The sequence below is a fragment of the Pongo abelii genome, chromosome 15, assembly GCF_028885655.2.
Source record: "Pongo abelii isolate AG06213 chromosome 15, NHGRI_mPonAbe1-v2.0_pri, whole genome shotgun sequence".
NCBI classification, from domain to species: domain Eukaryota; kingdom Metazoa; phylum Chordata; class Mammalia; order Primates; family Hominidae; genus Pongo; species Pongo abelii.
The window spans coordinates 53742676-53765198 of NC_072000.2; the positions used below are offsets into that span (position 1 = coordinate 53742676).

At 39.0% G+C, this 22523-nt stretch overlaps 1 protein-coding gene across 1 annotated transcript in view; it reads left to right on the top strand.

Annotated features, from left to right (window-relative positions):
• The window catches only part of KLHDC1 (kelch domain containing 1), a 62665-nt gene that overhangs the window by 22166 nt on the left and 17976 nt on the right, over window positions 1-22523 (top strand). Inside the window, exons 5-10 of the mRNA XM_024231720.3 lie at window positions 10816-10894; window positions 12636-12719; window positions 15864-15947; window positions 16419-16477; window positions 19638-19750; window positions 21543-21615. Coding sequence (XP_024087488.2) covers window positions 10816-10894; window positions 12636-12719; window positions 15864-15947; window positions 16419-16477; window positions 19638-19750; window positions 21543-21615 — 492 coding nt within the window. The remainder of the gene's footprint in view (window positions 1-10815; window positions 10895-12635; window positions 12720-15863; window positions 15948-16418; window positions 16478-19637; window positions 19751-21542; window positions 21616-22523) is intronic.

The window sequence follows — 22523 nt, forward strand, 5'->3', positions numbered from 1 at the left end:
GCGCGATCTCAGCTCACTGCAAGCTCTGCCTCCCAGGTTCACGCCATTCTCCTGCCTCAGCCTCCCGAGTAGCTGGAGCTACAGGCGCTTGCCACCAGACCCGGGTAATTTTTTTTTTTTTGTATCTTTAGTAGAGACAGGGTTTCACCATGTTAGCCAGGATGGTCTCGATCTCCTGACCTCGTGATCCGCCCGCCTCGGCCTCCCAAAGTGCTGGGATTACAGGCATGAGCCACCGCACCCGGCCCATAGCTAACTATTTTTAGACATTAGTAGGCACATAATGTTTGGTTGTCTCTGTATGTTAGCAAGCACCGAAGATTGCTGCCTAGATCCATTTTTGTACAAGAAGATGCAAAGTGATGATATTCTAATTCTATTATTTGTTCTTAATTTATTAGTGGAATACTTCTATAAAAAGAAACTTTCTTTAACTGTTTATTAACCCTAAGGTACTGTTTGTATAGGAAAATCAGTATAAATGCTTGATTCTTTCCCCTTTAGAATCAATTGAGTCATTTCTCTAGTATCCTTCAAAATGGTCTGTAAGGTTTTAAATTACCATTTTAAAATCATGGATTTGAAATATTTGATGTCGGCCCGCCCTAGTGGCTCTTGCCTATAATCCCAGCATTTTGGGAGGCTGAGGTAAAAGGATCGCTTGGGGCCAGGAGTTTGAGACCAGCCTGGCCAACATGACAAAACCCCATCTTTACTAAAAAGACAAAACATTAATCAGGTGTGGTGGCGCACGCCTGTGGTCACAGCTACTCAGGTCGCTGAGGCAGGAGATATATATATATATATATATATATATATATATATATATATATATATATATATTTTTTTTTTTTTTTTTTTTTTTCTGACACAGAGTCTCACTCTGTCACCCAGGCTGGAGTGCAGTGGCACGATCTTGGCTCACTGTAACTTCCGCTTCCTGAGTTCAGACAATTCTCATGCCTCCCAGGTAACTGGGATTACAGGTGCACACCACCACGCCTGGCTAATTTTTGTATTTTTAGTAGAGACAGGGTTTCACCATGTTGGCCAGACTGGTCTTGAACTCCTGGCTTTAAGTGATCCACCCACCTCGGCCTGCCAAAGTGCTGGGACTATAGATGTAAGACACTGTGCCCAGCTAGAATATATAAATATGTTTTAAATAAAGTTTAAATATCTAGGCTGGGCTGAGCGTAGTGGCTTACACCTGTAATCCCAGCACTTTGGGAGGCCGAGGCGGGCAGATCACGAGGTCAGAAGTTGGAGACCAGCCTGGCCAACATAGTGAAACCCCGTCTCTACTAAAAATACAAAAAATTAGCCAGGCGTGGTGGCAGGCACCTGTAATCCCAGCTACTTGGGAAGATGAGGCAGGACAATGGCTTGAACCCGGGAGGTGGAGGTTGCAGTGAGCCGAGATCGCGCCATTGCACTCGAGCCTGGGCGACAGAGCGAGACGCTGTCTCAAAAACGAAAAAAAAATCTAGGCTGGTTGTGGTGGCTCATGCCTGTAATCCCAGTACTTTGGGAGGTCAAGGCCGGAGGATCCCTTGAGGACAGGGGTTTGAGATCAGCCTGGGCAACACAGTGAGACCTCATCTCTATAAAAAGTAAGAAAAAAAAATACCCAGGTGTGGTGGCATGCTATGTACCTGTGGTCCCAGCTACTTGGGAGGCTGAGGCAGGAGGATATGTATAGTATAGTATTTGACTCATATACTCATGTATAGTATAGTATTTGACTCAAATACTCTGACTCATACACTATACTATACTATACATGTGTATGTTATATAACATATACTTTAGCATATACTTAACACATAGTATATATAATATAAAATATGTCTATTTATCTATTATATATACTTTTACATGTATACTTAATATATATATACTTTATTTCCATATATATGGAAATTACGTATATACTTTATTTCCATATATATGGAAACTTATTTTTATCTATTTTATATTTTATATATACATATATACTTACTATATATTATATATGTTTTTTGTATTATATATACTTACTATATTATATTAAGTGTATATATATTTATATATATTTTACTTTATCATTTTTGTTTTCTGAGACAGAGTCTCATTCTGTCACCCAGGCTGGAGTGCAGTGGCATCATCTCGGCTCACTGCAACCTCTGACTCCCTGATTCAAGCTATTCTGCCTCAGCCTCCCGAGTAGCTGGGATTACAGGCACGCACCACCACACCCAGCCAATTTTTGTATTTTTTGTAGAGACAGGGTTTCACCATGTTGGCAACGATGGTTTTGATCTCTTGACCTCATGATCTGACCGCCTCAGCCTCCCAAAGTGCTGGGATTACAGATGTGAGCCACTGTGCCCAGCCTACTTTATTATATTAAGTATATTATATTAAGTACATATAAAAGTATATATACAATATAGGCCGGACGTGGTGTCTCACGCCTGTAAGCCCAGCACTTTGGGAGGCCAAGGCGGGCGGATTACTTGAGGTCAGGAGTTCGAGACCAGCCTGGCTGACATAGTGAAACCCCGTCTCTATTAAAAATACAAAAATTAGCTGGGTGTGGTGGCAGGTACCTGTAGTCCCAGCTGCTTAGGAGGCTGAGGCGGGAGAATTGCTTGAACCTGGGAGGCGGAGGTTGCAGTGATCTGAGGTTGTACCATTGCACTGCAGCCTGGGTGACAAGAATGAAACTCTGTCTCAAAAAAAAAATATATATATATATAATAAAAGATAAAACATGGCCTTACCTTTTAAACCTAGATGTTTATGAGCAATGAATATTGATTTTTATTAAATACTTTTTCTTTTGAAGTTGTTTGAGGTTTGTTTTCTCATTTAAGTACTGATGTCATTAAATATTTTCTAATATGATATACTCGTGTTTCTGATACAAATCTTACTTGGTTGTAACAAGTATTTGAACGTATTGTTGAATTTTATTCACAGGTATATACAGAATTTTTTAGGAGGAGTAATTGATAGCTTTGTTGATTTGCCTCCTGGTTACACTTAATTTTTTGTCATTTTGGTTTGCAAAAAGCATTTTAAGGGCTAGAGGCAAACATAGGGCTGAACTCTATCTCTGAACCTAGCATAGGCTTGTATAAAGGGAGTATTGAATGCTTATGGCAATGACATGTGTTTCTGTAAACCACTATGGTTTTCTGCCTTTGTTTTTCCAGGTTAATCTACCCTATAAAGTATTTTTGGACCTTTAAAGGTTTTTTTGTTGTTGTTAGTATATAAAAGAAACCAGTAACAGTGATTGCCCTAGGCAAGGGAATTAAGTGACTGAGAGTAGGAGGGAGACTTACCTTTTGCTATGCTTTTTTTTTTTTTTTTTTTTGAGACTAAGTCTCACTCTTGCTGCCCACGCTGGAGTGCAATGGCATGATCTCCACTCACTGCAACCTTCGCCTCCCTGGTTCAAGGGATTCTTCTGCTTCAGCCTCCCAAGTAGCTGGGGTTACAGGTGCCTGCAACCATGCCCAGATAATTTTTTTATTTTCAGTAGAGACGGGGTTTCACCATGTTGGCCAGGCTTGTCTCAAATTCCTGACCTCAGGTGATCCGTCCACCTCAGCCTCCCAAAGTGCTGGGATTACAGGCGTGAGATACCATGCTCGGCTTGCTATACCTTTTTGAAAGGTTGTCGTAAATACATAAAACATAAAAATTTTCATTTTAACTATATTAAGTGTACAATTCAGTGGCATTAATTACCTTCATAATGTCGTGCAACCATCACCAGTACCTACTTCCAAATTTTTTAATTACTCCAAACAGAAACTCTGCACCCATTAAGCCCTATCTCCCCATTCTCCCTTCTTTCCAACCCCTGGTGACCTCTAATCTTTCTGTCTATAATAATTTACGAATAAGCAGATAATAGGTATTTCATAAAAATTGAATCATAAAATGTTTGTTCTTTTTGTCTGCCTTATTTCACTTAGCATAACGTTTTCAAGGTGCATTATGTTGTAGCATATATTATTCCTTTTTATGGCTGAGTAATATTCTACTGTATGTATATACCGCATGTTGATTAGCCATTTATATGTTGATAGATGCTTGGGTTGTGTCTTCCTTTTGGCTATTTGTGAATAATGCTGCTATCAACGTGGCATATAACTTTGTGTGATTCAGTTTTCAATTCTTTTGAGTATATATGTTAAGAATAGAACTGCTGGGTCATTTGGTAAGTCTATGTTTAAGTTTTTGAGGAACCACCAACTATTTTCCATAGTGACTATACCATTTTATATTCCCACCAGCAAGGAACAAGGGTTCCAGTTTCCCCACATCCTCACCTATGCTTATTTTGGGTATGTGTGTGTGTGTGTTTTTAATAATAGCTATACTAGCAGATGTGAAATGGTATTTCATTGTGGTTTTGATTTGTATTTGCTAATGACTAATGATGTTGGCTTATTGGACATTTGTACATCTTCTTTGGAGAAATGTCTATTCAAATCCTTTACCCATTTAAAAAAAAATGAGTTGTCTGTCTGTTTGACGTTACGTTACAGTAGTACTTTATGTATTCTAGGTGTTGATCCCTTATCAGATATATTTAATTGTATTTTATTTGTCTTGCTTTGGTATCAGGGTAATGCTAGCCTCAAACTAAGTTAGGAAGTATTCCCTCCTCACTTTTTTTTTGGGGGAAGAGTTTGAGTGGGATTGGTGTTAATTCTTTTTTAAATATTTGGTAGAATTTTCCAGTGAAGCCATTCTTGGGCTTTTCTTTCTTGGGAGGGTTTTGATTACTGATTCAATCGTCTTACTTGTTATAGGTTTATTCAGATTTTCTATTTCTTCTTGAGATATATTTTATTTTTGTTTTTATAAGAGTCAGGGTCTTTCTCTGTTACCCAGGCTGGAGTGCAGTGGTGCTATCATGGCTTACTGCAGCTTTGAACTCCTTGGACCCTCAAGCAGTCCTTCTACCTCAGCCTCCTGAGTAGCTGGGACTACAGGCACATGCCACCATCCCTGACTAAGATTTTTATTATTTGTAGGGATAGAGTCTCATTATGTTGCCAGGCTGGTCTCAGACTCTTGGCTTCAAGTGATCCTTCCACCGCAGCCTCCCAAATTGCTAGGATTACAGGCATGAACCACTGTGCCCAGCATTGAGGGTGTGGGTCTTTCCAGGAAGTTTTCCATTTCATCTAAGTTCTCCAACTTGTTGATATACCCTTCTTCATGGTATTCTGGTGGTTTTGTTGTTGTTGTTTGTTTGTTTTTGAGACAGGGTCTCACCCTTGCCCAGGCAGGAGTGTAGTGGTGCTGTCTTGGTTCACTGCAGCCTCTACCTCCTAAGCTCAGGTGATTCTCCCACCTCAGCCTCCCAAGCAGCCGGGACTACAGGTGCACACCACCATGCACAGCTAATTTTTTTTGTACTTTCAGAGACAAGGTTTCACCATGTTGGCCAGGCTGGTCTTGAACTCCTGGACTCAGGCAATCTGCCTACCTCCGCCTCCCAAAGTGCTGGGATTACAGGTGTGAACCAGCATGCCCAGCATAGTATTCTTTTGTTATCCTTTTTATTCTGTAGTATCAGTAGCAATATTTCTTCCTCACTTCTGATTTTAGTAATTTGAATCTGCTCTCTTTTTTCTTAGTGCAGCTGTTTAAGCATTTGTCAATTTTGTTGATCTTTTCAAATAATCAACTTTTGTTTTGTTGTTTTTCTTTTTCTTTTCTTTCTTTTTTTTTTTTTTTTTTTTTTTTTGAGTCGTAGTCTCACTCTGTTCACTTTGTTGCCCAGGTTGGAGTGCAGTGGCGCCATCGTAGCTCACTGCCTCCTGGCGATTCTCCTGCCTCAGCCTCCCAAGTATCTGGGATTACAGCTGCCTGCCACCACACCCACCTAATTTTTTTGTATTTTTAGTAGAGACGGGGTTTCACCATGTTGGCCAAACTGGTCTCTAACTCCTAACCTCAAGTGATCAGCCTGCCTTGACCTCTCAAAAGTGCTGGGATTACAGTCGTGAGCCACCCCGCCCAGCCTGTTGTTTTTCTTGATTGTTTTTCTATTCACTATTTAATCTCGCCTCCAACCTTTATCATTTTCTTCCTTCTGCCCTCTATAAGTTTAGTTTGTTCTTGTCTAATTCCTTAACTTGTAGAGTTATGTTATGGATCTGAGATTTTATTTTTAATGTAGGCATTTACAGCTATAAATTTCCCTCTGAGCCCTGCCTTCGCTGCATCTCGTAAGTTTTATTGTGTTTTTATTTTCATTTATCTCAAGGTAATTTCTAATTTCCGTTATGATTTCTTTGACCATTTGGGTTGAGAGGATTTTTTTTCATTCAGCACTTTGCAGGTTTTATTTATTTATTTATTTTTATTTATTTATATATATTTTTTGAGACAGAGTCTCGCTCTCTTGTCTAGGCTGACATGCAGTGATGCGATCTCAGCTCACCACAACCTCTTCCTCCCGGGTTCAAGTGATACTCCTGCCTCAGCCTCCTGAGTAGCTGGGACTACAGACATGTGCCACCATGCTCGGCTAATTTATTTTTATTTTTTATTTTTTGTAGAGACAGGGTTTCACTATGTTGGCCAGGCTGGTCTCGAACTCCTAACCTCGTGATCCACTTGGCCTCCCAAAGTGCTGGAATTACAGGCGTGAGCCACCGCACCCAGCCTACAGGTTTTATTACATTGCTTTTTGGCCTCCATTTTTCTTTTTCTTTTTTCTTCCCTTCCTTTCTTACTTTTTATTTCTTTCCTTTATTTATTATTATTATTTTTTTTTGTTATAGAGATGGTTTCACTCCATCACCCACCCAGGCTGAAGTGCAGTGATGCAGTCATGGCTCACTGCAGCCTCAAACTCCTGGGCTCAAGCGTTCCTCCTTCTTCCTCTCAAGTAGCTAGGACTACAAGTGCATGCCACCACACCCAGCTCATTTTTTTTTTTTTTTTTTTTTGAGACGGAGTCTTGTTCTGTTGCCCAGGCCGGAGTGCAGTGGCGCGATCTTGGCTCACCACAACCTCCACCTCCCGGGTTCAAGCAATTCTGCCTCAGCCTCCCGTGTAGCTGAGATTACAGGCATGCGCCACCAAACCTGGCTAATTTTGTATTTTTAGTAGAGACGGGGTTTCTCCATGTTGGTCAGGTTCGTCTCAAACTCCTGACCTCAGGTGATCCGCCCGCCTTGGCCTCCCAAAGTGCTGGGATTACAGGCGTGAGCCACAGCGCTCAGCCTTTTTTTATTTTCTGTAGGGATGGGGATCTCACTATGTTGCCCAGGCTGACCTGAAACTCCTGGGTTCAAGCAGTCCTCCTGCCTCAGCCTACCACATTGCTGGTATTGCAGGTGTGACTCACTGTGCCCTGTCTGGCCTCCATCTTTTTTGTGACAAATTTACTCTCATTTGTGTTTTTGTTTCTCTGTATGTGTCTTTTTTTTTCTTTGTCTGTACTATATTTTTGCCCTTAAATAATTTGATTAAATATGCATTGGTGTAGTTCTTTTGTATTTATCTTACTTGGAGTGTGCTGAGCTTCTTGGGTTTGTAGGTTGATAGCTTCCATCAGTTTCTTAGTAATTATATTATCAAATATTTCTTCTCCATATTTCTTTGTCTCCCCTTCTGTGACTCCCATTACATGCATGTTAGGCCATTTTGATACTGTTCCACAAAGCTTTGGCTACCTGTTTCTTTTCTTCCCATTCTTTCCTTTTCTTTGTGTTTTAATTTGGATTTTTTTATGAATCTATTGACTTGTCTTCAAGTTTACTGATGTTTTCCATTGCTGTGTCAAGTTTGCTGTTAATTACAAAGTTCCAGGAAGGAAATTTTTTTTTAAAGTTTGCTGTTTAACGTATATAATGAATTCTTTAGTTCTGACATCTTATTTTCTATTTTTAGCATTTCCATTTAGTTCTTTTTTATGGTTCTATCTCTTTGCTGAAATTACCCATTTATTCCTGCATGTTGTCCACATTCTTCTGCTATTAGTATCCTCATCATAGTTTTTTTAAAGGCCCTTTCTGATGATTCCATTATCTAGACCACCTCTGAGTCTATTTATATTGAGTCTTTTCTCTCATCATCATGGGCCACTTTTTTGTGCCTTTTCGTGTATTTTGTAATTTTTATTTTTTTGAGACAAGGTCTCACTCTCACTTAGGCTGGAGTGCAGTGGTGTGATCGTAACTCAGTACAACCTTGAACTCTGAGTTCAAGCAATCTTCCCACCTCAGCCACCTGAGTAACTGAGACTACAGGTGTGCACTGCCACACCTTTCTTTCCTTTTTTTTTTATTTTATTTCTTGTGGAGACAGGTCTCCTTATGTTGCCCAGGCTGATCTCAAACTCCTGCCCTCAAGCAATCCTCCTGCCTCAGCCTCCCTGTAGTTTTTAAATTATATGCCAGATCTTCTGTCTGAAAGAACAGTAAAGATTGGAATAAATTATGTTTATCTTCAGAAAGGGACATTCCCTTTCTTCTTTTTTAGGTTGCTAGAGTAAGAGTTGAGTCAGTCAAATTTGTAGGTGATTTGTATTTGGGCTTTGTTGTAGCTTTAGTTTGATTGAGTTTTACCTCTGGCTTCAAAAGTTTTGGGACAGTCCTTTACTAGGGCCCCCTATTTGAGCACTGAGATTTTCTAGAGCTTTGCAGCTGTGCTTCACAGCTGCGTTCCTACCTCTCAGAACTGTGGGAGATCTCTCCATGTTTTATAGTCCAGTTGATAGGTCATTGGCCACAAGGGAGTTCTCTTTGCTCTCTGATCGCACTTTATGCTTTCTGCACCCTGGAAGACCTCTTTCAGCCTTGCATCTCCTCCCCTGGCCTTTGGAGGGCAGGTACTCTATAGGGTGTAAATGTTTGGCATGCCCCTGAGGTGTTTCTTTCAGATCTCCTGTTTGCATCCCAAACTTTAGTAGTCCAAAGCTCAGATTGCCTAAAGGGGATTTTCTCAGCTCTCCTCTGCCTCCAGCTGTTGGTGACTGACCCTGATGCCTCCCTGAAGATTATGCGAAAGAGTTAAGGAGTAAGTTAAATTCCCTCCATGGCTGGGTTTCCTTTTTTTTTTGTTGTTATTATTATACTTTAAGTTCTAGGGTACATGTGCACAACGTGCAGGTTTGTTACATATGTATACCTGTGCCATGTTGGTGTGCTGCACCCATTAACTCGTCATTTACATTAGGTATATCTCCTAAGGCTATCCCCCACCCCACAACAGGCCCCAGTGTGTGATATTCCCCTTCCTGTGTCCAAGTGTTCTCATTGTTCAATTCCTACCTATGAGTGAGAACATGCGGTGTTTGGTTTTTTGTCCCTGCAATAGTTTGCTGAGAAGGATGGTTTCCAGCTTCATCCATGTCCCTACAAAGGACATGAACTCATCCTTTTTTATGGCTGCATAGTATTCCATGATGTATATGTGCCACATTTTCTTAATTCAGTCTATCATTGATGAACATTTGGGTTGATTCTAAGTCTTTGAGGCTGGGTTTCTGAAGATGCTAATTTGGGGCCAGGCGCCATGGCTCAAGCCTTGTATTAGGCCTTTTTCACACTGCTGATAATGACATACCCAAGACTGGGCAATTTACAAGAGAAAGAGGTTTATTGGACTTACAGTTCCATGTGGCTGGGGAGGCCTCACAATTATGGCAGAAAGTGAAAAGCAAGTCTCACATGGCGGCAGATAAGAGAAGAGAGCTTGTGGAGGGAAACTCCCCTTTTGAAAACTGTCATATCAGCGGGCGCAGTGGCTCACGCCTGTAATCCCAGCACTTTGGGAGGCCGAGGTGGGCAGATCACTTGAGGTCAGGAGTTCGAGACCAGCCTGGCCAACGTGGTGAAACCCTGTCTCTACTAAGAATACAAAAATTAGCCAGGCGTGGTGGTAGGCACCTGTAATCCCAGCTAGTCGGGAGGCTGAGGCAGGAGATTCACTCGAACCCGGGAGGCAGAGGTTGCCTTGAGCAGAGATCACACCAGTGCATTCCAGCCTGGATGACAAGAGTGAGACTCTGTCTCAAAAAAAAAAAAAAAAGAAAAAAAAGAAAACCATCAGATTTCATGACAATCACTGTCATGAGGTCAGGGAAAGACCTGTCCTCATGACTCAATTACCTCCCATTGGGTCCCTCCCACAGCACATGGGAATTCAACATGAAATTTGGGTAGGGACACAGCCAAACCATATCACGCCTGTAATCCCAGCACTTTGGGAGGCCAGGGTAGGAGGATAACTTGACCCCAAGAGTTCAAGACCAGCCTGGGCAATATGGTGAAACCCCATCTCTACAAAAATACAAAAATTAGCCAGGCATGGTGGCATGCACCTGTAGTCACAGCTACTCAGAGGTCTGAGGCAGGAGGACTGCTTGAGCCCGGGAGGTGGAGGTTGCAGTGAGCTGAGATCATGTTCATGCCACTGCACTCCAGCCTGGGTGACAGAGGGAAACCGTGTCTCAAAAAAAAAATTAAAAAAAATCTAATTTGCCATGCCAATATAAATGTAGCCGTTAAAAATTTGGGTAGTTTCGTCTTACAAGCCCTGTATGTGCTGGATTCTTCCTCTTGCTCTTACACAAGGGATGAAAGCAGCTATGGGTCTCTTCTTTCTCATTGAGAGCTTATCACTTTCTGGAATTGGTTTATTTAGGTCTCTTTGTTCCCTCAGCTCTTTATTCTTTTTAAACTGTGATTTTGTGTTTGGGTTGTTAAGGTGAGAGGATCTTTTTCAGCTTTCTATGAACAAACTGGAAACAGAATTCCTAAAGTGTGTCATTTCATATTTGTTTTTCAGACTAATATATTTTGGTGGTTATGGGTGTAGGAGACACAGTGAACTCCAAGACTGTTTTGATGTTCATGATGCATCTTGGGTAAGATAGTAATCACTGTTTACATTTTCCTCCAATTCAGTATAGCCTTAACATCTTAGAAATAATGAGTCTAGTCTTTCTCATTTTTGGAGCTACCCATTTGTCATAATTGACACTATGAAAAAAATGTGTTTTCTCTCTTTTAACATTTGTATCCATTTGGCAAAAGGTATCTCTCTAGTGGTATTAGCCTTCATGGCTATTGGCAGAGTAATTTCTTTTCTTATATCATTAATCACAGATACCTGCTTCTGTTAGACAGGTAGAGGCTTTAGCGCAACTTGGAAAAATTATGTTCATATTTAACCACAATAGCTATTGTTGACATACACCTCTTTTTAGATATGTCCACTAGAATTATTCATAGGTCAGACTGGCCTCTAGATAAGAGTCAGTTGGTAGTGATATTAATTTTTCTACTTATTCTTACCTATTAGACAATAAATCATTATTAATGAAAGAAGTCATGAATTACAAAAATGAAATTTTTAAACAGATAATTTAAAAAACCATTGATCCTACCACCAAGATGCAGTCTTATTAGTTTTACCTTCTACTAGCGTATATTATTCTACATTAGTGTAAATAAATATATACGTGTATATATATGTGTGTGTATATATATATATACACAAACACATTTCATGTATATTGCTTTGTATGTGGGTATTATTGAAAATTCCCCATGTTTCTATGTTGTTTTTGAGTTTAAAAATGACATATCATTAAAGCTTTGCTACTTAAAGTATTGCTGAGAATTTTCAGGAATATAACTTCTATTTATATCTAGTTATTTTTATTCATCAGTGAAATAACTCAATTTTTTTCTCCTACAATACAGTTACTAAGCTAATTATCATGTCCTGAAGTTTCTGGAACACAAATAGGTTTTTTTTTTCATTTAGACTCTAAATGAGCTGGGTGTGGTGGCACATTTCTATAATCCCAGCTACTAGGGAGGCTGAGGCAGAAGGATGACTTGTACCAAGGAGTTTGAGACCAGCCTGGGTAACATGGCGAGACCCTGTTTCAATTTAAGTAAAATTTAAAAATAGATTCTAAACTAAGTAAATTGTTTAGCTAATTTTACTTGCTTGACAAGGCCTGACAAAAATAAATGATGTCTTTCTGACACACAATATAAAACTGGCACAGAGATCATATAGAGTAGTGAGAGAGGATTTCAGCACCCTGGGAGATGCTAAATATGGTATAGCTGCTAAGTCTTTGCCTTGCTGACAAAGAATTTTATATCTTAGGAGATAAAGAAGAGAGTGGTCATAAGTTTAATCTATAAGAACAAATTGCTTGGTGAAGTAGAAGTGATTGGAAGTTTTTGGAAACAGGATCCATGACCCACCCTCTAAAGTTTATTACGGCAAAAATGAGGAGTTCTGAGCATGTACTTTAGGAAAACAGATTTAAAAATGTAAACATCATTCCACCCTCTGCAATTTTAAAAAACATAATCCTTAGAGAAAATTGAAAGATTGTCAACAAGTAAAATTATGATTCACTGCAAACAATACTATGAGAAGAAAAGTTGCCAGGTGGTGCTGCTACTGGTCTGGGGACCACTCTTTGGGAGGTACCCGTGTATCCATTGGCTTTGTGACTATGGTAACACTTAACTCTATTTTTGTAAGGTGTCTATTATTTAACCAGTAAATATGTGATAAAACTGTAATAATCATGTAAAAATTATTAAAGCTTTGAGATATTTAAAACATTTCTCTTTTAGGAAGAGCAGATATTCTGGGGATGGCATAATGATGTCCACATATTTGACACAAAGACACAGACTTGGTTTCAACCAGAAATTAAAGTAAGTGTTGTAAAAAGTCATGTTTATATATTTGTATTTAAAAATAAATTTTTTACTGTGGATTTTGGGGTTTTTTTTTTGTTTTGTGTTTTTGAGACAAAGTCTTGCTCTGTTGCCCAGGCTGGAGTACAGTGGCACAATCTCAGCTCACTGCAACCTCCGCCTCCTGGGTTCAGGTGGTTCTCCTGCCTCAGCCTCCTGACTAGCTGGGACTACAGGCGTGGACCACCATGACTGACTAATTTTTGTGTTTTTAGTAGAGACGGAGTTTTGCCATGTTGGCCACCCTGGTCTCGAACTCCTGACCTCAAGTGATCTGCCCACTTCAGCCTTGCAAAGTGCCCAGATTACAGGCATTATAGGTCACCACACCCAGCCTGTTATTTGGATTTTTGTAATTAGGTTTGTAATCACATACCAAGTAGTTCTCTTGAATACTTTCATTAATACCGTTAAGAAAAACATCAGAACCGTAGACGGCACTTGTAGTCCCAACTACTCAGGAGGCTGAGGCAGGAGGATCACTTGAGTCCAGGAGTTCGAGGCTGCAGTGTGCTACAATCACACCTGTGAATAGCCACTGCACTCCACTGCATTCTAGCCTGGGCAACATAGTGAAACCCTATCTCTCAAAATAAATAAACAAAACAAAAAAAATGCATATTCTTCTCCATGTCAGCTCAGGTTTTCTAGAAAAAAGTCTTTTAATGAGGTGCCATCATCATTCTTTACCCACAAGTGTCATGCCCTGATTTAATAAAGGCCTATTTTTAAAAATCCTTTTATAACAAAGCCCATGTTTTATATACCTTTGAATTCAGAGGTACATGCAATTATGGCATGACAAAAAATACATTATCAGTATTCTTTCATTTGTTAGTGACCAAACACAAATTCAAATTAGTTTAAGCAATAATGAATTCTCACATAGCTGGAAAGCATATTGGAATGGCACACAAAGTAGAAGGAAGAGCCACAGGGACCACAGCCTCAGGAACCGGGGCAGGTATCAGCATCCTCACAATACTTTCTGTCTTTCTGTCTGCTTTTCTCTGCTTCTCTTTGTGTGCTTGTTTCATTCCGTCTATGGCAGACACACTGGCTCATTTAGGAGGGAATATGGTCCTAGTTACACACACAGTTATTTGTATTGTACTCTCTCAACGTCTATATATTAGTCTTAGAAAGGGACGGGCTTGGTGGCTCACGCCTGTAATCCTAGCACTTTGGGAGGCCGAGGCGGGCGGATTGCCTGAGCTCAGAAGTTTGAGACCAACCTGGGCAACACGGTGAAACCCTGTCTCTACTAAAAATACAAAAGAAATTAGCTGGGTGTGGCGGCACGCGCCTGTAGTCCCAGCTACTCGGGAGGCTGAGGCAGGAGAATTGCTTGAACCTGGGAGGCAGAGGTTGCAGTGAGTGGAGATTGCACCACTGCACTCCAGCCTGGGCAACAGAACGAGACTCCGTCTCTACAAAAAAAAAAAAAAAAAAAAAGAAAGAAAGAAAAGGACTCTGCCTCTACTTGGGCATGTTCTTACCCTTTACAGCAGTTCCTGATGCCAAAGGGATGATTGGCCAGTCTTGAGTCACATGTTCATTGCTAGGAACAGGAAGGTATTGTGACTGGTAAGCTTACCAGAATTGAACAGAGTGGAATGCTAAGCAGGTCATATATGCACAGTTACATACATGTCTACTAATACACATATATGACCATAATTCCTTATAGTCCAACTTCTGTTCATGGAAATGATGGGAAGGCCTATGCAAAATAGTAAGTGTTAGAGTTTGGCCATTCTCTGGATCCTCTTTTTCCAGGCAATAAATTTCAGATTTCCAGTGCTCTTCTATTCTCTTCTATATAGTAGAAGAATTCTTCCAAAATTTCAGATCAAGCCTGGGGTAATAATAAAAATTTTGTTTTGCTGGAAGGGCTGGGAACCAAAATTCTTAAGTGGTTCTCATTTAAGTGTTATATAGGTAATATCTGAATTATGTCTTACCAAGTTGACCTCAGCACAGTTATTCAAATAAGGCTGAAAAGTTTAGGAAGTTATGATATTGGATGCAGAGCTTTAATTTCCTATACCCACTTTGAGTAGCCAGTGAGCTGAAAATGTCAGATTCTTTCAGAACTTGGAATTAAAATACATACATAAAGGCACCCACCATGAAAATATGGAAATTATGCAGACGATTCTTTCCTCAAATCTTGTTCATTCATCTACCCATGATACTCGCTTTTTCCACCAATTAAAAGCCTCTCTAGGGTGGCGTAATGGCTCATGCCTGTAATCTCAGCACTTTGGGAGGTTGAGGCAGGCAGATCGCTTGAGGCCAGGAGTTTGAGACCAGCCTGGACAACGGAGCGAAACCCCATCTCTACTAAAAATACAAAAATTAGCCAGGCCTGGTGTTGCACACCTGTAATCCCAGCTACTGGGGAGGTTGAGGCAGGGAATCGCATAAACCCGGGAGGTGGAGGTGGCAGTGAACCAAGATCACGCCATTGCACTCAAGCCTTGGCGACAGAGCAAGACTCTGCCTCAAAACAAAAAACAAAACTTCTCTAAAGAAAAGGTCTGCTATATTTATTCAAAATAAAGTGTAGAGAAGTGTTATCAATTAATGTTAAGAGTTTTAGTAAGAGAGAGAGCACTGTCTGGCTTAAGCCAAGAGTGAACTTCTTATTGTAAATTTGAGGCACCAAGAGTTTTGGGGCCATTTTTAATTTTACAGAGTTTCTGAGATAATCGCAATCACTTCTAATAGGAACTCTGTGTGTGTGAAAGAGAGACAGAGGAGAGAGGGAGAGAGAGAACATTTTAAAATTTGATTTTAAAATCTTTATACAGTATTTCAAACAAAAATTTACATGAAACCTTATTTTGCTAAATAGTGTCAGACATATAAGAAAAACATTTTCAAAAGTAAAGATCAGGGAGAATAAAATTTATTCTGATGAATAGTATTTGTCTACAATTAGTACTATTTAGAATAAACTTTTGCATTAGCGTTTTTAATTGAATTACATAGGTAATGATAACTTAGTGATTAAGACTTTCACATACTGAGCATAGGAATGTAACTTTATTACAGATATTTCAAGTCTTTGCAATCTGTTCTGATTTTTACTTGCAGGGTGGAGTTCCACCACAGCCACGAGCCGCGCATACATGTGCAGTTCTTGGAAATAAGGGTTATATCTTTGGCGGACGTGTTCTGGTTAGTGTTTTTAATGGAAATGGTATTTTTATGTGCAATGGCTCCTTATAAAAATGTATCCTCTGATTTCATGGAATAATTGAACATTCATGTAATCTAGAGATTAAAATGGCATTCAATACTAATTTTATTTATCTTCTAATTCATAAACAGACCATACATGAACAATCATAGATGATTATAAATCATATTTTAATGAGGAGACTCTTTCAGTGCAATATCAGAAGAAATTAATTTCTTGTCATCTAAAGCCTGTGAATTTAAACCTATTTCTTCCTTTCCCCTTTGACACATTGATTTGGGAGCTCTGTGTCAGTCTTATTAATGCTTAGCATTGTTTTCCAATAGTTAAACTTCTTATGTGAAGTAAAATAGAGATAGTCTATTTTTAATCTGAACTTACTTTAAAAGAAAAATTTTAGCTGATAAAAGATGTGAAATACTGACCAATGTAACACACTTTTCTTTTAGCAAACTAGGATGAATGATTTGCACTATCTAAACCTAGACACCTGGACTTGGTCTGGAAGGTAAGTTTGAAGTCTAAGTACGTTTTAATCTATAGGCATGTGTATGTGTCTGTATGTGTCCATAATCCAAATGTGAATCTTTAAAACTGAACTGGTATTTTTTTCCTTCAGATTGTATGTCTAAGCAAGGACTATATAGATTTAAATAGAGTTTGTTCCTTAACCAAACAAGATAAAACATGAAAATACTAACAGTTGAAATTAGATTGTATAAAAGTACTGGTTTTATACTAAGTAGTTTTTGAGGATTGATCAGTAAAAGAAATGAAGAAGTGGTTGAATGGGGTCATCTCAGGTGAACAGGTAATGGAGTAAAGTCAGATTTTATTTGTAGCTCATAATATGTATTTAACAATAGAACAAATATATTTAGCTATCAACTTAGCAATTTGTATAATGAGATGGAATCAGAGCTATATATTATTCCAAAGTATAAGTACCATTAAATACCATAAAACCATGAAAGCATCAGAAGAAAATATAGCAGATTATCTTTAAAATCTTGGCATGGAGAAAGCTTTGTAAAGATGATATGAACTCAAAATCCATAAATGAAAAGACTGATCGATAAGACCACTTAAAAATTAAATATTTCTCTATAGAAAAATGTACCACAAAAAATTAAATGGCAAATTGTAAAATGCAAACAAAAAACTGGAAACAATATTTGCAGTTTTTTTTTTTTTTTTTTTGAGGCAGAGTCTTGCTCTGTCACCAGGCTGGAGTGCAGTAGCATGATCTCAGCTGACTGCAACCTCTGCCTCCCGGGTTCAAGCAATTCTCCTGCCTCAGCCTCCGGAGTAGCTGGGACTACAGGTGCACACCACCACGCCTAGCTAATTTTTTGTATTTTTAGTAGAGACGAGATTTCACCATGTTGGCCAGGATGGTCTCCATCTCTTGACCTTGTGATCCGCCCGCCTCGGCCTCCCAAAGTGCTGGGATTACAGGCGTGAGCCACCGTGCCCAGCTGATATTTGCAATATTTTTAACAGAGAGATGTCAGGGCAAAGATCCACAAGAACTCAATAAATCAGTTAAAAAAAGACAAATAATCCAATAGAAAAGTGGACAAAGAACATGCATGAACAACTCACAGAAGAAATAATAGGTAAAAATTATTTTTAAAAGATGTTCAACCTAGGCCGGGTGTGGTGGCTCACACCTGTAATCCCAGCACTTTGGGAAGCCGAGGCGGGTGGATCACCTGAGGTCAGGAGTTTGACCAGCCTGGCCAACATGGTGAAACCCCGGCTCTACTAAAAATACAAAAAAAGCAAGGAGTGGTGGTGGACGCCTATAATCCCAACTACTCGGGAGGCTGAGGCAGGAGAATCGCTTGAACCCGGGAGGCGGAGGTTGCAGTGAGCCAAGATCGTGCCACTGCACTCCAGCCTGGGCAATAAGAGTGAAACTCTGTCTCAAAAAATAATAATAAAAATAAAACCAGGCGGGTGCAGTGGTACACGCCTGTAATCCCAGGACTTTGGGAGGCCGAGGCCGGTGGATCACCTGAGGTCAGGAGTTCTTAACCAGCCTGACTAACATGGCGAAACCCTGTCTCTACTAAATACAAAACAGTTAGCCGGGTGTATTGGCGCATGCTTGTAAATCGAGCTACTTGGGAGGCTGAGACAGGAGAATTGCCTGTACCTGGGAGGCGGAGGTTGCAGTGAGCTGAGATCACGCCATTGCACTCCAGCTTGGGAAACGAGCAAAACACCACCCCCCACAAAAAAAAAAAATTTCTTATAATCAACACAAACAGTAAAAATATTTCTGTTTTGTAAAAAACAAATTGTATCTTCCAAAAATGGCCTGTGTTATTCTGGAACATTCCAGACTGTGGAAGAATGGTATCTTCTCACCTCCTAAATTAAATTCTTTTGCTTCTAACTTATGCTTTTTAATTTTATTTTATTTATTTATTTTTTTTGGAGACGGAGTTTCGCTCTTGTTGCCCCAGCAGGAATGCAATGGCGCGACCTCGGCTCACTGCAACCTCCACCTCCCAGGTTCAAGTGATTCTCCTGCCTCAGCCTCGCTAGTAGCTGGGATTACAGGCACATGCTACCAGGCCCAGCTATAATTTATGCTTATGTTTTTATTTTTCATGCCCCATCTCTTTTAAATGTCCCTTTTATTATTATGATTATTCTTGTTGTTCTGTTTTCTTTTGTTTTAAGAGACAGTGTCTCTATTTTGCCCAGGATGGTCTGTCCAACTCCTGGGCTTGAGCAGTCCTCCTGCCTTGGCCTCCCAAAGTGCTGGGATTACAGAAGTGAGCCACTGTGCCTGGCATTGTTTTGGTTTTATTTTTTTGAGAAATCCTTAGAGGTTTACCCTGGATCTGGAATGGCTTTCATGCTTTTCTTTTGAAGTTAGAATAGCCAGCATTTTCAGAGGAAGATAATGTTTTGGGAAATTCTAGAAGTAGATCAAAAGTAAAAACAGCAATATAAAAACCCGTAATATCCTTGGGGAAATCAGCTAAAAACACAAAATTAACCATGAAACAACAGTAAAAAGTTACAGACATGAAAAAAATTGTGTTGAAAAACTAAGGAAGCAGCTGATTAGCCAATAAGAATGATGCTGAGTATGCATTGTGCATTAATGGAGAATTGACTTTTTTTTTTTTTTCTTGGAGAAGCAGTCTCGCTCTGTCACCCAGGCTGGAGTGCAGTGGTGCAATCTTGGCTCACTGCAACCTCCACCTCCCGGGTTCAAGCAATTCTTCTGCCTCAGCCTCCCGAGCAGCTGGGACTACAGGCGCATGCCACCAGGCTCAGCTAATTTTTTGTATTTTAGTAGAGACGGGATTTCACCGTGCTGCCCAGTCTGGTCTCGAACTCCTGAGCTCAGGCAGTCCACGCGCCTCGACCTCCCAAAGTGTTGGAATTACAGGCATGAACCACCGCGTCCGGCTGATAATTGACTTTTATTTTCACTGTGTAGCCAGGTGGAATGGTCATTAAATGGAAAGATTTTTTAAATTCATCTAAGAATTTAATAATATTTTTCAAATATTCACGTAGGTGGGACTAGTAAAAGTTTTTTGGAGCAGTGAGGGCAGATTTTTTTTTAAGATCTAAGATGATTAAAAACCTTTTCTTTTGATTAATATAGTACCTAGACTGTTTTTTCCTCCTTGCCACAGGATTACTATTAATGGAGAAAGCCCAAAACATCGGTCATGGCATACTTTAACACCTATAGCTGATGATAAACTTTTCCTATGTGGTGGACTAAGTGCAGATAATATCCCATTAAGTAAGTTGATTAAGGTTTAGCCTGTAATTATTATCTCATTCTTTTTTCTTAATTGTATTTCATACTTACAGTGAAGTAAATCTTCCTTTTTTCCTGTTTTTCTGGTTTGCCTTTATCCTCAACTATTTTCTTGCATGAATTATGACCTCCTTGCTTTTGTACCCTTGGCTCTCCACGTTCCCCTGTTTTCTAGGGAAAGAGAAGAGGAAGGGTGATTGAAGCTAGATGAAATAAAGCCCCTTTCTACTACTATATTCTGTGATTCTGTGTCTGCTGATTTTTGATACAAATGCTTGTACTGTAGAGTAGGATGCTTGCACTGTTCGCTTTTGCTGTACTGCAGGCTAGGGGGTTAGAAGAGCAGCCTTTCTTAGAAGGCCCTGGAAATACAAAGTGGGAAGCCCAGTTGCTTCTCTTTTTGTTCCAGAGCTGCAGAGGAAAGTGTTTAGCTAGGTTTTTTAAACTCCTGTCATTGCGGGTCCCAGTGGCTATGGGTTTTGGAATGCAGTTTTTCTTTCAGCAGTAGAACTGTGGCATCAGGATAGACAGATGACCACGAATATTGACTTCTTAATTTGGCATGTTAGATGTTTTATGTTTTCTATTCTCTTTTCTTTTTTTTTTTTTCTTTTTTTTTTGAGATGGAGTCTTGCTCTGTGGCCCAGGCTAGAGTGCGATGGTGCAATCTCGGCTCACTGCAACCTCCACCTCCCGGGTTCAAGCGATTCTCCTTCCTCAGGCTCCTGAGTAGCTGGGATTACAGGTGCCCACCACCATGCTCAGCTAATTTTTGTATGTAGAGGTGGGGTTTCACCATGTTGGCCAGGCTGGTCTCGAATTCCTGGCCTCATGATCCACCCGCCTCAGCCTCCCAAAGTGCTGGGACTACAGGCGTCAGCCACCGCACCCGGCCGTTTTCTATTTTCTTAACCCAGAAGTTTTCTCTGGCTAGAGATGTTTTCATTAAGAAACATTATACACTATTAAAACATTTATATAATTATATATTAGGGTCTGGAAACAACTATTTTTTAACAAAAGTTTATTGAGCATCAGCTGTGTGTCTGGCAGTCAGCTGGCCACCAAACAAATTCCAGAGGTTAGTTGGAGAAACAACAGTTCCTAATAGGAGATGTTAGTTATTCTTGCATGTTATTATACTTCTCCAATTTGTGAGATTTTTAATTAAAAGTTATTTGGAATCTAACCAAAAACTAACATCTGTACATTTCACTAGGGGCTGTTTAATATCATATCTTCATGATCTCTAGTGTTTCTAGTTCCTATTTTCTGTTTTTGGTCATTGACCTATGGGAAATTAAATGTCCTAACTCATAAGCTAGTCAATTTCCTCCCTTAAAGATTCTGTTTCAGTCTAAGATTTGGTCATATGGATATTAGATGATCCCAAGACATTTTTTTTAGTTTGGTTGACTGTGATAATGGCATTGTGGTTATGTAAAAAATGTCCTTTTATTTTCAGTAATGCATACTGAAGTATGTATGGAGAAAATGATAGGAGATCTAGGATTTCATTTAGAAAAATTAAGCAATAATAACAAAAAGATAAGTGGAGCACACGTAGCAAAGTCTTGATAGTTGTTGAATCTGCGATATATGGAAGTTCATTGTCATGGTCACTCTATTTTTGTAAATGTTTGAAAATTTGTGTGATAAAATAGGTGCACTCAGAAAAGACAGTCATTTAAATGTAGCATGATAAATTTGGGGGAAAATTAAAATTGTATCCCAAAGACCTAATCTTAATTTCTGAACTGTCATGATATTGCAGGTGATGGTTGGATTCATAATGTCACAACAAATTGTTGGAAACAACTTACACATTTACCTAAAACAAGACCTAGGTAAGTCTAGAAATTGACAAATAGTAAAATAGTTAAGAATTTTTAAAGTATTAAAATATAGTACTGAATTTATAGTGTTTGCCATTGAAACCATAAGCCATTGAGAAGGATATCTTTCAAATGAGCTTGATGTTACCTAAATAATTTAATTATTATTTTAATTATATCTGATTTTAGAAATGATCTATCCAGTTTTCACCCATACTTGCATATTTGAAAATGTTATTGTTTTAGGTAAATGCATAATCTTGTGTGATAACCGTGAAGATTAAGATAATTAAAAGCATCATATGAGATTAATGTTTTTAATGTTAATTTTTTAATAAGCAGACAAAAATGGGGTTGGCTTTAATAGTAGTTATTTGTTTTTGGAAGAGGTTTAAAGCAAGTTAATCAGGAAATTCGCTTCCATGTTGATCCAGTGGATGGCAGGTTATTATTAATCTTTATTAACTGCATGATGTATTCATTGATGGGAATTTTTTGAAAAAGAAAATATGTTATTTATTTATGGTATATTATAGGATTAAAAATTTTAGAAATTATATACTATTATTAGACTACAAAGAAAACCACATTTGTACTATAATTCTAATTTTTTTCTAATTTTATTGAATAGTATAATAATATCTCCATAGGAAATTCAGATTCAGCACATTATGATCATTATAATTGGTAATTCTTTTTTTATGCTATGTATTTTAGAATTTTAAAAATACAGATTATGCTAGTGTGAAATCAATTTAATGATATATATTTTGTTATTTAATAAATGACAGCTTACTTGAGAAAAAGGCCTGAAAATATATTTATTTTGGTATATGTATCTATATTAATATTCACAGTACATTTAGAATTCATAATTGCATTTGTGATTCTTATGTCTTCATGTATACAAATTCATTGGA